Source organism: Stenella coeruleoalba (assembly GCF_951394435.1).
Source record: "Stenella coeruleoalba genome assembly, chromosome: 7".
Taxonomy (NCBI): domain Eukaryota; kingdom Metazoa; phylum Chordata; class Mammalia; order Artiodactyla; family Delphinidae; genus Stenella; species Stenella coeruleoalba.
In genome coordinates this window covers 23914758-23929119 of record NC_137153.1, presented here as the reverse complement: position 1 = coordinate 23929119, position 14362 = coordinate 23914758, and the positions used below count along the sequence as shown (strand labels likewise).

At 57.8% G+C, this 14362-nt stretch overlaps 1 protein-coding gene across 1 annotated transcript; it reads right to left on the bottom strand.

The window, feature by feature from the left end:
- Positions 1-5090: 5090 nt before the first annotated feature.
- On the bottom strand, positions 5091-10333 carry PHYHIP (phytanoyl-CoA 2-hydroxylase interacting protein). The gene is made up of 4 exons (XM_079926952.1): positions 10157-10333; positions 8794-8968; positions 6814-6931; positions 5091-5654 (listed from the first exon to the last, which is right to left on the bottom strand). The coding sequence occupies exons 1-4, from the start codon at positions 10319-10321 to the stop codon at positions 5120-5122; spliced, it is 993 nt and encodes a 330-aa protein (XP_079783078.1). The 5' UTR covers positions 10322-10333; the 3' UTR covers positions 5091-5119.
- Positions 10334-14362: the final 4029 nt, after the last annotated feature.

Sequence of the window (14362 nt, the reverse complement as noted above, 5' to 3'; positions counted from 1 at the left end):
CTTCAGGCTTCTAGACTAGATGACCTCCAGTGCAGCTGCCCAGCCGCTCAGGTGATTCCACGTCAGAGGACGGAACCCTTCCTCGTCCAACTGTCTCCAAGTCCCTGAGGTTTCCTGGGTCCTGAGTGTGTGGCCAGCAGCAGAAAAGCTAGGATGGACCTGCCCCAGACTGCGCTCCCAACCTGGTAACCAGGTTAAGATAACCACGTATCCTGGAGCTCCGGCCTCCTCCCTCTGGGCGCACCTCTCTAGCCCTCGGAGGACAGGACACCAGCCCTGGCCTGGCGGTCAGGAGATCTGGCTCTGCCTTGCTTCGCCCTATGACATTGACCAACTGTCCCCTCCCTGGGCCTCCGCTCCCCAGCCTATCACCTTTCCCCAGCAACCCTTCCTGTCGGGGTCTAGTCTCCAAGAGCCAGAGGGCAGGGCCACGCTTCTGAGGCAGCTGGGGGCTTCCAGGGCCAACTGTTGGCTCAACTGTAAAAGAAAGAAGGTTGGATGCCCTGCACTGCCCCCTCACTCCTTTTTATCCCTCCCCCTCTCCCTTACCCCACATTCTTCTCAGTAGGGTCGTGAGAAGGTTATAAGCTTGAATGCAACACAGCCAGTTTGGGGCTTCCCTGGCGGTCCGGTGGTTAAGACTCCACGCTTCCACTGCAGGGGGCACGGGTTCAATCCCTGGTAGGGGAATTAAGATCCCACATGCTGTGCGGCACGGCCAAAAAAATTTTAAATAAATAAAAACATAGCCGGTTTTGAATACAAGCTTTCCCATTTGGTGGCTCCATGCCCCTTGGTGAGTCAATTAACTGCTCTGAACCTTGGTTTCTTCATCTAGATACAGAGGATGATAGCACAGTGTTTCAAGAAAGGAAGAGATAGACTTTGGAGGGAGCCTGTCACAGCGCCTGGATAATAAGCTCTCTGTAAATGGGCCTTCTTTTCCTGTCATCTGCCAAACAATTCTCCAGTTCCTGGATGAAGCTCTTCCTATGCTAAAAGGAAACTTCTGGGTTCACCAGTTTCCAGTCGTGCGTTAGGAGTTTAGCGCAGAACTACATGTGCCAGAGAGGGCAATGCTTAACCCACAGCAAGGCGGGGCTTGCGGGGCAGCGGGGGACATATTTCTGGCTAGCTGGTAGCCTTTCTGGGCACCTCCCAAGTCACACCCTGTGCTTGACTGTCCCTACACACAAAGCTGATTCTAGAATATGTGAAAAGATTTGCTGCCCCAGTTTGCAAAAATAGTAGTGCCTGACTTGGGGAGAGGAGTAAGGAGGGGAGAAGGAGGCCAGATGTTTTCCCCCGAGAGTCAGAAGGCCCACCCCCTCACTGACCAGCCTGCTTCTCCTGCTGCAGCCCCCTCCCAGCCTCCCAGCTCTCCCCTCCCCCATCCCAGGAACATCTGGTTCCAATCTCTTCCAGATGCTGTGGCCAAGCTGTTTTATGGCCAATCACCTCAGCTCAGCTTCCTGAAGGCCTCCCTCCATTTCGGGGAATGGTCCCTCCTCGTCCCTTTCCTTGGGACCTTGGCCACCTCTTTTCCTAACATGGAGAAGAGACACATATTGAAGCCAAATGAAACTGTGAGGGTCCTCAGAACTGGCACCTTCCTTCCCACTTCCTTGCGGGGGGTGGGGGGCTGTCATCCAGCCAGGATTAAAAGAAAGATGCTGTCCCAGAAGGAAAGGAATGGATAGGGAGGTATGGGTGTGTGTGTGTGTGTGTGTATATGTGTGTGTGTGTGTGTGTGTGAGGTATGAGTGTATGAGGCTGTGCCTATATATTGGGTGTGTCTGTGTTTGTGTCTGCACAGCAAAATATCCCACTGTAACCTGGAAGTGCCCCTTGGTGGCCACCACCTCATTTTCGCTCCCTGTCTGCACTAGCTAACTCGGGGCCCCTCTGCTGGACTGGCAGCTGCAGCCCAAGGTTGTCCCTTACCTTGCAGCTCTCTGTGGCCGCCAAAGCTGTCTTCCATATCCAGCCCAGGGAGGCGGGGTGTGTGTGTGTGTGTGTGTGTGTGTGTGTGTGTTTATGCACACATAGACCTCTCTCCCTCCGCCAGGTCAGATTAGAGGGACACAGGCCAGAAAGGACCCTGGGGCAGACTCTGGCAGATGCCCTGACCCAGCTCTATCTGACAGGTGCCTGGAGCTGCCCAGGGCTGGCCGAGTGCCGGAGAGCGGCCATCTGGAGAGAGGAAGGAGGGGCAGGCTCTCTGGAGGAAACCTGTATGCAGCGCCCCCCCACCTCAACCGGCTCCTTTGTCCCCCACTAAGAGGACCCTGGGAGCCAATCTCTCCTCCTAAGAAACCCAGAAGGGTTTTGCAAAAGGAAGATTGAAGCCTGTGCCTCTGGGGGACTCTGAAAACCCCTCAGCTGGTGCTGGGGGGTGGTCCTGCCCAGAGGCGGAAGGATGGACCCTGGAGGTCACCCCCCATCCTTAGAGTCCTGGACTCCAAATATTCCCCACTACTCCTTCAAAATAAGCTTCCTTGGCATTTTTGGCTCCACAGCCCCCCCTGGTGTTATTCGGGAACTAGGCATGGCCATGGTCCCCCAGAAGCTCTGCGGAGACCCTGGGGTGGGCCACTGTGTCTGAGACCTGACCCGCCCCTGTCTTACTGTCCCAGGTGGTCCCTGGCATACACTGGGGAGACAGGGCAGTGAACTGGAAGGATTCTAGCTTCTGAATCAAATCCTGGATATTGTTGCCTACTGGCTGTAAGACACGGGCAAGCCTTTTAACCTCTTTGTGCCTCAGTTTCTTCATCTGTTAAATGGGAATCATACGGTGCAGGGACATTGCGAAGACTAAAGGAGCTGATGTGCGTGAAGGCACCTGGCTGGATGCCTGGCACATAGTAGGCCCTCAGGAAGTGGCATTTGACCTTCAGCTTTCCTTCCTAGTGCAAGGAGGCTGTGCCCCAAGCTTTGGATGACACATGTTCATTTGGCCCTGAGCCAGGCAGTGTCAGGGAGGTGACTCTGTTTTTTCCGGAGCTTTTCCACTCCAGCAGAGGATCATTTTAATAAGTCCATAATAATAGACGCAGAGGTGACTCAGATCTGCAAACGAGGAGCCCTGCTGGGGAGCGGACACTCGGGCTCTGGGGGAGGGAAATTCAGTGACATCTGAGTCTGATGCAGTGGTAGGCTGCTGCAGTGGGAAGGGCTCCAAACAGGGGGCCTGTGGACCTCGGCTAGGCCTCCAGATTGCTACAGGTTGTCCCCTAGGAGGCCTCAGTTTCCCCATCTGCAGAGTGCATGGTAGTGCCAAATTGACCTCCAAAGTCCTTTCCAAGCTGGAGATGTGGCTCTGCTTTCGGAGCCCTGCCTCTCACAGTGAGATGTAGAACAACCTTGATGGTTCCAGGTGGCCTGTCCTGGGGGGCATCCTCATTGGAGCTCTTCTGTGACTATACAGCTTGCCCACCCCACCCCTCCCAGAGCCCAAGGAGAGGCGGGGCTCTCAGGCCATGGTGGTTTATTGATGCACGTCGCAAGCACAGCACACAGGCGGGTGTGCCCCCAGCCCAGGGCAAACACGAGGCCAGGGGAGGGCAGCGGGCCTTTTCCACTGCCCTCAGCAGAGGGGAAAGGGCCTGGGGCCCACGTCCTCTCCTCCATGCATCTCCCACGGCCCCCAGCCCTGATCCATGCCACGGAGACAGCTGACCACACCACTCCCTGTGGCTACAGAAGAGGCAACCAGCTGTCCTATCTGCCCACTCACTGAGATATGGCCTTGTTGGCCTGCTGCCCACTTCTGTCCTTCATCGCAGAAATCCGGCTGTCACCTTGGGGGCTGCTTCCCACCACCTGACATCACCTCTGGCATCCCCCAAACAGCTGCCTGCCTTAACTGACACCTCTCCCCGTCACCCCACGCAGTCTGCTTGTCCCCAGGGTCCACTCTCACCACTCCCATGACCCGTACAAAAGTAGGAAAGAGGTGAAAACGTTGAGTGGCCCAAGAAAGACCTCACCAAGAACTCCCCAGGGAAGGGCCTCTCCGCCAATAGGCTTGCTTCTCGGTGGGTACCCGACAGGGCCAGTGGGCAGGGGCGCGAGGGGGCGCGGGGCAGGGAAGCCACAGTCCAGATGACACACAGGCACAGGGCAGTGGCGGCGCCGCGGCAGAGCGAGCGAGCAAGCGCGCAGCCAGGCGGGGTGCCAGGGCTCTGGGGGAACGCCCTCACTTCCAGTTCCACGCCGGGTCCCCCCGGCGTGAGGCCGCCCACTCCCGGCTGAGGAAGGGGTCCCTCCGGGTCTCAGGGGTCTCTTGCCCCCTCCTCGACCCCAGCGGCTGCCCTTGCAGACCCAGCACTCTGAGCAAGGGAGAAAGTACGCCGGGATTTACACCATCTCCAGACGGAAGAAGGGGAAACACCAGCAGCCAGGTGCCCCCGAAGCTAAGAGAAAAAGAGGGCCCTTTCCTAGAGGGCAGGTGGAGAAGGGGAGGCACAGCCCTCCCCGTGCAGGAAGAGGGTGCCTCGGGGTAAGAAGCAGGGGGTGGGGTGGGGGCGGGATGGGGGCGGGGGGGGGGGTCACAGCGGTGCAGGAGACTATTTATAGAGGGAGAGGGTCGGGCCTGCGGTGGGAAGCCCCCAGGCCCGACTCACGGGGAGGGGCATTCTGTGATTGGCCCTGAGCGGGAGGGGGTGGGGCTGAGGAAGAGCACGCCCACAGCTCTCGGCTCACCTCCGGAGGCAGGCAAGCTACAGGTGGGCCTTGGAAGGGAAGGCTTCCCCGGGAGAGCCCTAGGCGGCAGGTCTCCTGAGATGGAGGCCTGGGATGAGGCAAGAAACAGCAGGGCAGGGAAACCAGAGGAAAAGGGAAGTCTCTAGAAAGCCACCCGCCCCCCCACTCCCCACCAACCTGCTGAGGCTAAGAAGCCTTCCCAGCCCCACCAGGCATGGGTGGGCCATGCCTACCAAGGGACCACCCTCCGTTGCCTCCAATGCCCTGGGGAAGGGAAGGGAAGGGAAGAGGGAGATGGATGGCATGGAGGGAGCAGGGCGGCAGGGGAGAGAAAGCCAGCTCCCTGCACCTATGCCACCCATCACCACCCTGCCTGCCATCTCTCCCTAGCCCCCCAGCTCCCCAGAAGTCCCTAGCGGCCCACGCTGATGTTGCAGGTCTTGCAGCTGGGGTCTTTCTTGGCGTCAGCAGTGGACAGGCTCATGAGCTGGTGCCCGCTGATCTCCCCCAGGGTGCCCAGGGACAGGTCGACAGGCTCGGTGTAGATGATCTCCAGGATGAGGTCCTGGGCGTGGCGGAAGACCAGCTCCCCATCCTCCACGCTGCAGGTCAGGAACTTGTTGCAGGCAATGTCCAGGAGGGGCAGGCGGTCACGGCAGAAGCGATCCCCCAGGGAACCCTTGGGGGCCAGCACCAGGATGGCATAGTGGTAGGCCGTGTACATACAGTAGAAGTCCGCAAAGTAGAGGTTGGTGCTAGGATTGAAAAGGCGCTGGGCAGGGATCTGGAAGCGCCAGCGGCCGTAGGGGGAGTCCTGCGGGGGCTGGCCTGTGTTGAACTCCGTGTTGCAGCTGAAGAAGACCCCGTGGAGCATGCCGCTGGTCGGGGAGCCGTGGCTGCCACTGTTATCCTTCAGGTAGGGCTGCAGCATGTTCCCGCAGTGGGTCCTGCCCACCCCAGGCGGGGGGAAAGGCCCAGGGGAAGAGAAAATGCCGTTGGTTAGCTGGACTGAGGCTTGGCTGCTATATGCGACCTTGAAGGGTGTCAGCCCAGCTCCCAGCTCTCCCACCAGCTACCGCCTCCACCAGTCACAAATAGAACATTCCAGAATGCAAGAGAAGGGAGGGCCCCAGAGACGGGCTGATCCAGCCCACCTCTTCTCGGAGGAGAGATCTGAACGCGCCACTCCCCAGCTTACAACCCTTTGATGGGACTTGCACAAAAAGCAACGCCATAAAGATCTGTTCTTTCGGGCCCCACCTCCCAACACCCCCAAACGCACAGGTAACCGGTAACATCCTCCAGCGGGAACCCCACCCCAGGTCTTTCCTGCCTCTGTGCCTTTGCAGTGCTCTCCCCTCTGCCTGGGCTGCCCCTCCCACATTTTCCCACCTGGCCTGGCAAACTTCTGATCATCCCTCAGGTGTCCCCTCCTCTCCAAAACCTTCCAGGAACAGCAAGCGCTTACATTCAACAAAATTTTGACTGCCTACTATGTGCAGGACACTGAACTTTACTCAGCAATCACACATACTTATTATATTCCGTCTGTCTGTACTTCCCCTGATAGACCCTGAGGTTTGCCAGAGGCAATTAAATTGAAGCGTCTCTGGTTGGGTGACAGGTGCGGGGCTCAGCAAGCCTCATCCTCTGATTTCCTCTCCAGTCCCTCGGCACCACCTTAAAGGGCGCCCTGAGACCCTTCCCCGGAGCCTCCAGGTTTCCCAGTGCGCAGTAGGAAGACCACAGCCCTTCGTATTGAGGATCCTCTCACTCTGTATTCCCCTCACCACCTCCCTTGGGACCCAGGGCCTGAATTGGAGGGACAGCTGACCTGCAGCCCTAGAACCCAATGAAAGGAACTCTCCAAAAGGAGGATCAAAGCCAGGACCTCGTCCACTCATGACTGTTAGCGTGGTGCCCCAGGCAGCCCCATCCTGAGAGCCCTCTCCTTCCCTGGAGCCTAACATCCCCCCCAGATCCAGCCTGGGTTATGAGGGTGGTGAGGACTCCAGAGGAGGATCTGGCAACTAACAGGGTGGGGGTGACGTCAGACGGCTGGGGCGGCGGGCAGATCCAGGGCAGGAAGGAGAGACCCAGGCGTACCTGGCGTGCTGGAAGTACTCCTTGTGATGGTTGCGGTAGAAGACGGAGAAGCGGAGCATGCGGCCTGCGATCTGCTCGGCCTTCTCCTGCAACTGGGCCAGGTGCTCCTTGGCGTAATCTGCAAGAGTCCAGGTGGGTCAGTCGAGGGCCAAGCGGGGGATCGCAGCCTGCCCCACAGATCACCCACTGCATACCGTGAACGCCGGCCCACCTCTGTCGTCAGGGCGCAGGGGAGACCAGACAGTCACAGCACCTTGGACCAGTTAGGAACAGACCACTTGGCCTGGCTGGGAACATGAGCAGCTGGATGCTGTCTCTCCTTGTCACCTCTGGGCCCTGTTGCCAGAGGCTCAGGGCTCTGCGTCAGAAAAGGGCAGAGGGCTGCCCAGTTTATACAGTCATGTACAGCGAGGGCCCCAGAGGCTATGATCCCAGACCATCCTCGTGTGAAAAGAGGACCAAGAGGCAAAAGACTGAGAGGAGACAATCTGAGGTCCTTTGGGGAGAGCCCCTCAAATCCACCAGCTAGGAGGCTGCCCACACCACCGCATGGAAGCCAGTTGTAATTTCAGGTGGAGAGTCAGGAGGAAACTGCAGAGAACCAAGGTGAATATTTAGGCAGACCAGCGTCTGGGGCATCCCATGAGAAAGGGGGAAGGTTGGAAACAGCATAGTCAAATTGGACTCCCTGGGCCAGGGCCAGAGGCTGGGGCCGTGGAGCCCAGGCAGGGCTGCTGCTAGCCTAGACGGTGCCTTTGCACAAAGTAGGAAGAGGTGCCCTTTCCTCCTTGCTGATGCAGCCCTGGCCAGGGTGCTGGGTTTGACCAAAGGAGGAGGAACTGAATTGCAGCCATCCCCAGCTCCCCAGTTTGCATGACCTCCCACTACATGTAGAGTTCTGGGGTAAACCAAGAGGCTTTCCCTGCAAGGTGTAGGAGCACCTCCAGAGAGTGGCGTTTTGCAGCTGAGCTAAGAAAAAAACACCAGTCAAAAGAGAAAGGCAGGTCAAGGAGACTTGGGGCACAGACTTTGGCAGAGGATGGAGTCAGCAGCCTCCGAGGCCTGGGGCTAAGGATGTTCATGCCCCTTCCTTGTGACAGAGGGAGATCTGGGGCAGTTCTCACCGTGGGCACCAAAAGAATGGAATATCATGGGGCCGATCCTGGGTCATCAGTGAGCAAGTACGCAGAAGCCCAGTATTTGTTCATGTTGGAATTTGCAAGGTAATAGGTGAGTTTGTGGGACGGTTTTCCCAGCCTACGTGGAGGCTCAAGACAAACAAAATGTGATTGTCCTACAAAGTGTCCAGCAACCAATGATCAATAAACAAAACATGGTCCATCCACACAATGGGGTGTTATTCAGCCTTAAAAAGGAAAGAAATGCTGACACATGCTGTAACATGGATGAACCTTGAGGACATGATGCTAAATGAATAAGCCAATCACAGAAGGGCGAATACTGTGTGATTCTCCTCACACGCGGTACCGAGAGTGGTCAAATTTACAGAGACAGAAAGTGGAAGGGTGGTTGCCAGGGCGTGGAATGAGAGGGGAACGGGAAGTTGTTGTTTAAGGGGCATAGAGTTGCAGTTTGGGAAGATGAAGAAGTTCTGGAGATGGATTGCACACCAATGTGAATGTACTTAACGCTACTGGACTGAAAAATGGTTAAGATGGTAAATTTATGTTATGTGTATTTTCCCCCACTTATGCTTGCCCCAAGCCAGAAAAGTAACTCCATCCCTTTCTGGAAGAGGTATTGTCAATGTAATTAGCAGTGCTCGCATCTGCCTCCTGCATCAGACTGCAGGCTTTGCGGGGGCACGGGTGGGTCTCATCCATGGGTGTCTCCCCGTTGACCGAAGCATGGTACCTGCGTACAGCAGGTGTTCCTAAGTGCATGCCGGGTTAAGAGGAAGTCCCCTCCTGACCATTACTAAAGCAGATGTGCCGAAGCAGCCGGACAGCAGGGCCTCACCCCCAGTGCAGAACTCGACCGTCTCGCTCCAGCCAGACACGAGGTACTCCCCGTCGCTCTGCTTCACGGCGGTCTGCACTGCCACACTGTACTCCGTGCGGGGGCTCAGGAACCAGTGGCCTCTCACCGTCATGGGCAGCGGCACAGCCTTGGCCACGAGCTTGGTGGGGACATCCTGAGAAATGGGGCGCGGACAGAGAGCCTAGAGTCAGATTGGGGGTCACGTCCACTCTTGGCATTCCCCCAGACCTCCCACTCCCCCAGATGGCCGCCTTCCTGCTGAGGAGAGCCAGAGCCTCGGGGATTCAATGGCTCGGTGCCCTGGCCACCATTTTCCCGCAGAAGCAAGCAGTGGCCATTGGGAAGGCCATACAGACACTCCCTGGCCTCCACGCCCTTAACCCCCGATGCCCGTTCTCTTGGGAACTGAGGAGAAAGACCACTGGGGTGGAGGCCTGCAAAGTTGAGGGCGGCGAGACCTTCTTTTCCGAGGGAGACTTCGAGAGCTCTGCACACTGCAGTGCCGTCTCCACGGCAACGGCAAATGCTGAGAAGCCAGGGAGGAAGGGAAAATATGCCTTCTTCTTTGGGGGGGAGGGTTAAGGGGGTGGTGTTGAACAGTCACGTCACCGTGGCAACTGGCCTGCCAAAAGACACCCAGATTGGAAAGCCAGTTCCAAAGAGAGAGAAGGCGAGTAACCCACACGATGCGGTCGTCGTGGGAACCAGCTCTTCCCACCTCACTCTTCCCCCTGCCTCTCTGCCAGCTTGAGAAGATGGGAGCCTTCCTCCCACCCGCCCCCACGCCGGCTCTAACCCAGGGGAAGGACATCCCAGCCAGTGCAGGACTCGCCATCCCTCTTCTAAACCCACCAAAGAATAGGCCAGAGGGTCGGGGACACAGAGGATCACAGGGGCCTGAGGACCAAGCAAACGGGCACAACCCTGTTCGTGGCCCACGTTGCCCACCGGTCAACAATAAGGCTGCTTTCTTAGTCGGGGGCTTTGTCGGACCCCTGAGACGCCATCCCCAGGTGTGGCATCTGTGGCCGCACCCTGGGTTTTCCCATCCCATGTGAAGGTCCAGTCGTGATGCCGATGATGGTGTTTGCCGTGTGCTGGGCCGAAGCCAAATACCACGCAGACAATTACCTCAATGAAGCCTCTCCCAAGCTGGCATTATTATTATTCCCTTTTTACCAGTGGAGGAGAGAGGTTAAACAACTTGCCCAAGATTACACAGTAAGAGCTGGACTGGAGTCGGGCCTCTCTGACTCCCAACTGTCCCCTCTAGGCGTTCTGTTATCCTGCCCCCTTCAAGAGCAGGGGCTCGGAGGAGGCGCTCTGGGCACCCTGCACTCACCCGGTGCTTGAACTTGTTGGAGTTCTTATTCTCTTTCTTGTTCAGGTCAATGAAGTAGTGGGTGACCCTCTCCAGGTCACTGTTCTCCATGGTCCAGGAGATGCGAAAGGAGTCACAGGTGATGTTGCTGACCTCGATGCTGTGGGGCGTGGACAGCAGCTCCATGCTCCCCACTGGTTTGGCTTCTGTGTGGACTGAGGAGAGAGGAAGACTCAGCACCTCCCTCCCTGCCACGGAATCTTCTAGAACATCTTGCTCCCAACATCACTTGCAAGGTGGAACCTTGAGGAGCCATCGATTGCACCTGCCTCATCAGATCTGATGGGAAGATAGCACGAGGAGGACTGGAGGGGTGGGGCCGAAGGTGGGCTGGGGTGGCCCCCTCGGGGGCTCTTGGCTCTCCTGGGAGGTGTCTGCAGAGCAGATGGCACCTGACAGGTGGCGGAGGCAGTGGGAATGCTTCAAACGTGGGGCAGGACAGATTTGCAGCAGATGGAGCCAAGGAGGGGGGCCCTCAGCCAGCAGGCGTGAAAAGAGAAAGGGGTGGGGTGGAGAGAGCAGTGCCAGGCGGTGGAGGAGTGGCAGGAAGCCCCCACCGGGAGCAGGGTGTGAGGGTGAGGCAGGCAGGGGGCTCTGGCAGCCAAGAGGCCCAGGATGCCAGGGCTCTTGGGTTCAGGCCCCTCCTCCCTGGGGGTGACTCAGCAAGGGCCACCACAACTCGGGGCTGGGAGTACGAGTGCCACCGAGATGGCGTGAATCCACTGGTGGTGGGAGGGGACAGTGGGGCCACGGTTCTCTTCCACCTGTAACATTTCAACTCTCGTTCTTTTTCTTTCAGCAGATCCTCTGTCGCTTGACTCTTAAATTACTAGTTTTTACCTTTACATCTCTTGCAGGCCAGCTACGTGCTAATAATTTCACAAACGTCATCTCATGCAAGCCTCACAATAGGTAGGTACCATGATTATCCCCATTTTACAGATGAAGTAGCTGAGGTCGGTGGGGTGGGGGGTGGTACTAAGATGTCGAAGGTCACACAGCTGCAAAATGATTTGAACTCAGGTCTGTCTGATTCCAGGGCCCAAGCTCTTTATCATGAAGCTAAGGTTGTGTCCCCTTGTGTGTGTGTGTGTGTGACACATGTGGTGTGTGTGTGCACAGGTGCACGTGGTTTTACCGCTTTTTATTTTTCCTCCTTCCATCCTTCCTTTTCAAGGAATTGCTCCGTCTCTCACTCCTTTGCTTCTACCCCTGGCTGCTGTTCCAGGTGGGAAAGGACCACACCACCATTACTCTCAACTGTGCTTTAGCTATAGGATGAGCTGACTCTGGCCTTGACTTTGGCCTGGCTCACGGGAGCTCCGGGGAACAGGGTGGGGCGTGAGAGGAAGGGGAAGTGACTGTCTCTGGGACAAGAAGGTGAATGTGGTTGGACTCTGTCCTGGGGCGTGTGCTCATTACCCCATAGAGCTCATGCCTGCCTCAAGCTCAGCCCAGCACACCTCAGATTTCTGGAGTGTCATCTCCTTTTCTCCCCCTGCCCTCTTCCTCACCCAGGCGCTAAGGGTGAGGGCACCTTGTGCCTTCGAAAGCAGGTAGTTCTATTTATAGCTCCCAGAAGGTCCAACCCACACTTTCCTGTCAGTTAAGCCTGCTCCGGAGGCTGGCATCTCTGGGCTGCCTGGGCGGCCGGCACAGGGAGCAGGATATGGGTGATGGTCCTCACCTGTCCCAGGATGTCACCTGAATCCTTGTTTCATCTTAGCTTCCCACCCTAAAGTGTGTGCCTGCCTGTTGTGAAATTCAGCCAAATGCCAGTGGCTTCGCGTATGGGGAATCCTATGGTGAATAAGCACAGGGGTGCTACCCGGTCCACCCCGAAATCAAACAGAATGGAATCAGTGTCTAGAAACAACTGTATGATAATAAACCAGCTGGTAATTCCCGGGGACAGGTGTGGAGCAGGGGGGGAGTTGCCATCCCTCGGGCTCCCAGTGAGGAGCTCCCCCCGGGAGACACATGTGTGCCCCCCACATGCACACACACACACACACATGCACCCACGCACACCAACACAGACACACAGCCACCCCAGAGGGCCTGAGTGGCCACCTCCCACCCTCATGGGACACAGTCTACGCCTAGCCTGTGGGTAGACACCTATTCCTGTCCCCGTACTCCTCAGTCTTCTTAGAGGCAGGGGCAGCAGGGGCAGCCGTGTTTGGTGGCAGGGGTCTCCAGGACCTGGCTCCTCCTTTCCTCTCTCCAGTTCTAGGAGAGCTCAGATCACTTCCCCATGCTAGCTTGGGGGGAGGCAGTGAGTGACACTGGGAGAACAATGAAGCCGAGTGGACCAAGGATGGGCGTGCACCCGGGTCTCCAAGCCCTGATGATGGAGACGGGCAGGGTTTGAGGGACAAGCTGAGACAGCACCTGAGAAACACCCACGGTCCCGTGTAATCCACCCCAAGACAAGCATTTACACACCCACACACAGGCAGGCACACACGCACGCACACAGATGCACTGGGTATGCCCACCCACACCTGCCACACACGGCTGCACACACCTCCTCAGACATCCTCGTCCCACACACTCACCTACGCACTCAGGTACCCTCCGCCACCTTCCACGTTCTAAGAATGTCCCACAGTTGTCCCTCCACAAGCTGTCACCTCCACACAGACCCACGCATGTTCACGTCCGCAGGCTCTCACACACACACGTAGGCACACACGCCTTCCCACAAGCCATATTTGGGGAAGAAAGGAGGCCACAGGCACCAACATGCATGAATGCCGCCTCCACAGAGGCACGCTACCCCTCCGCCTGCCTGCACACATGTGTGCATTCGCATCCACGTCAACCTCTGCCCATATTCTGGCGTTCTCTCTCACGGCTCCTCCAGGCTCAAAGCCACAGACTTTGAAAACACGTTTGGCTCTGCCAGGCTCCGCCAGCCCTGATCCTTCACATGCCAACAGGTTTGCGCACCTACGCACGCAGGCCTGCCCACGGACAGAGGCTTCTGCCCGCTCTCCCCACCTCCATCCCCCTTCTGCTCTGGAGTTGTGCCTCCCCACGTAGAAACCCTCTGGTCGCATGCAGTCAGCCCCCCAACAAAATGAACTCCCACACGCGTGACAAGTGAGATGTCCACACCATAAATATACTGCCTCACACCAACCCCCGCCCACACAGCCCCCAGGCTGCTCAGATAACTGATCCCCCCCCACGGACCTCACATGTACATGTATGTTCCCAGACCCACCACGCGTGAGCATAAGTGCAGGCAGACAGAACTATGTACGCAAGCAAGCCTCCACTTCCCCGGCAAGCAGGTACTCTTGCTGAACACACCGATACCCCCGGCCCATGCCCATTCAGAACAGCCGCCACACGCCAGAGGGAAGGCATCCCCCCAGCCCGCTGTCCCCGTTGGCATCGCTGACTGCTGCAGAATGGTCACGGGCTGACTGTGGTGCCCCAGGGACTGGATCCAGCTGTGAACCCCTTTGCCAAGGGCCTGGGGGAAAGGGGACAAGGTCGTCAGCCCCGGCTATCCAGGTGGGCACCTCGGGCAGTGGCAGGACCCTGGCGCCCCCTAGTCCCTGGCCACCCGAGTCCCTCTCGGGATTGACAGCTGGATCAATGCTCTGGGGAGGAAGGACACTCACCTGGCTCCACCGGGCTCTGCAGAGGAAGATCTGGAAGGGAGGGAGGGGAGAGACCTCTGCGTGGACAGTCTCCCCAGGCTGAGGGGCAGCAGCTGGATGCCTGGGTCAAAGGCGGCAGCGCTCTCTCGCTCCCCTGGCTCCTCTCTCAGCTGCCAAGGAGGCTTCTTCCATGCCCCGCAGGCAGCTCCTCCCTGGCTCTGCAGCACAACGCTGCTGCCCCCCGAGAGGCGATGTTCCCAGCCGAGCGCCAGGAGAGAAACGAGCGAAATCAAAGCGGCGGCGTGGAGGAGAGAGAGGCAGAGAAGGCGAGAAAGAACGAGAGAGCCAGACCGAATCTGGCTCCACCAATGGGATCAGTGGCTGCCCAGCGTCAGGTGACAATAAGCAAGCTTGGTCCCTGCTCGCCTGGGCTGGTGGGAGGGGGAAAGGGCAGAGGGTCTCCCAGGGAGCTACACCGATGTCCTTGGAGACAGTGGCAGTGAGCACCTTTCCCCCATTCTTCCAGGACAAGCTGCCCTCAGAAGAAGTC

What these genes read in the sequence shown, in the direction of transcription:
- PHYHIP (XM_079926952.1), bottom strand. Translation starts at nt 10,321, where the DNA reads ATGGAGCTGCTGTCCACGCCCCACAGCATCGAGGTCAGCAACATCACC. An exon ending in CCAACAAGTTCAAGCACCGG is followed by an intron (nt 8,969 to 10,156) that starts GTGAGTGCAGGG and finishes CCCATTTCTCAG; the next exon opens with GATGTCCCCACCAAGCTCGT. An exon ending in GGTCGAGTTCTGCACTGGGG is followed by an intron (nt 6,932 to 8,793) that starts GTGAGGCCCTGC and finishes GGACTCTTGCAG; the next exon opens with ATTACGCCAAGGAGCACCTG.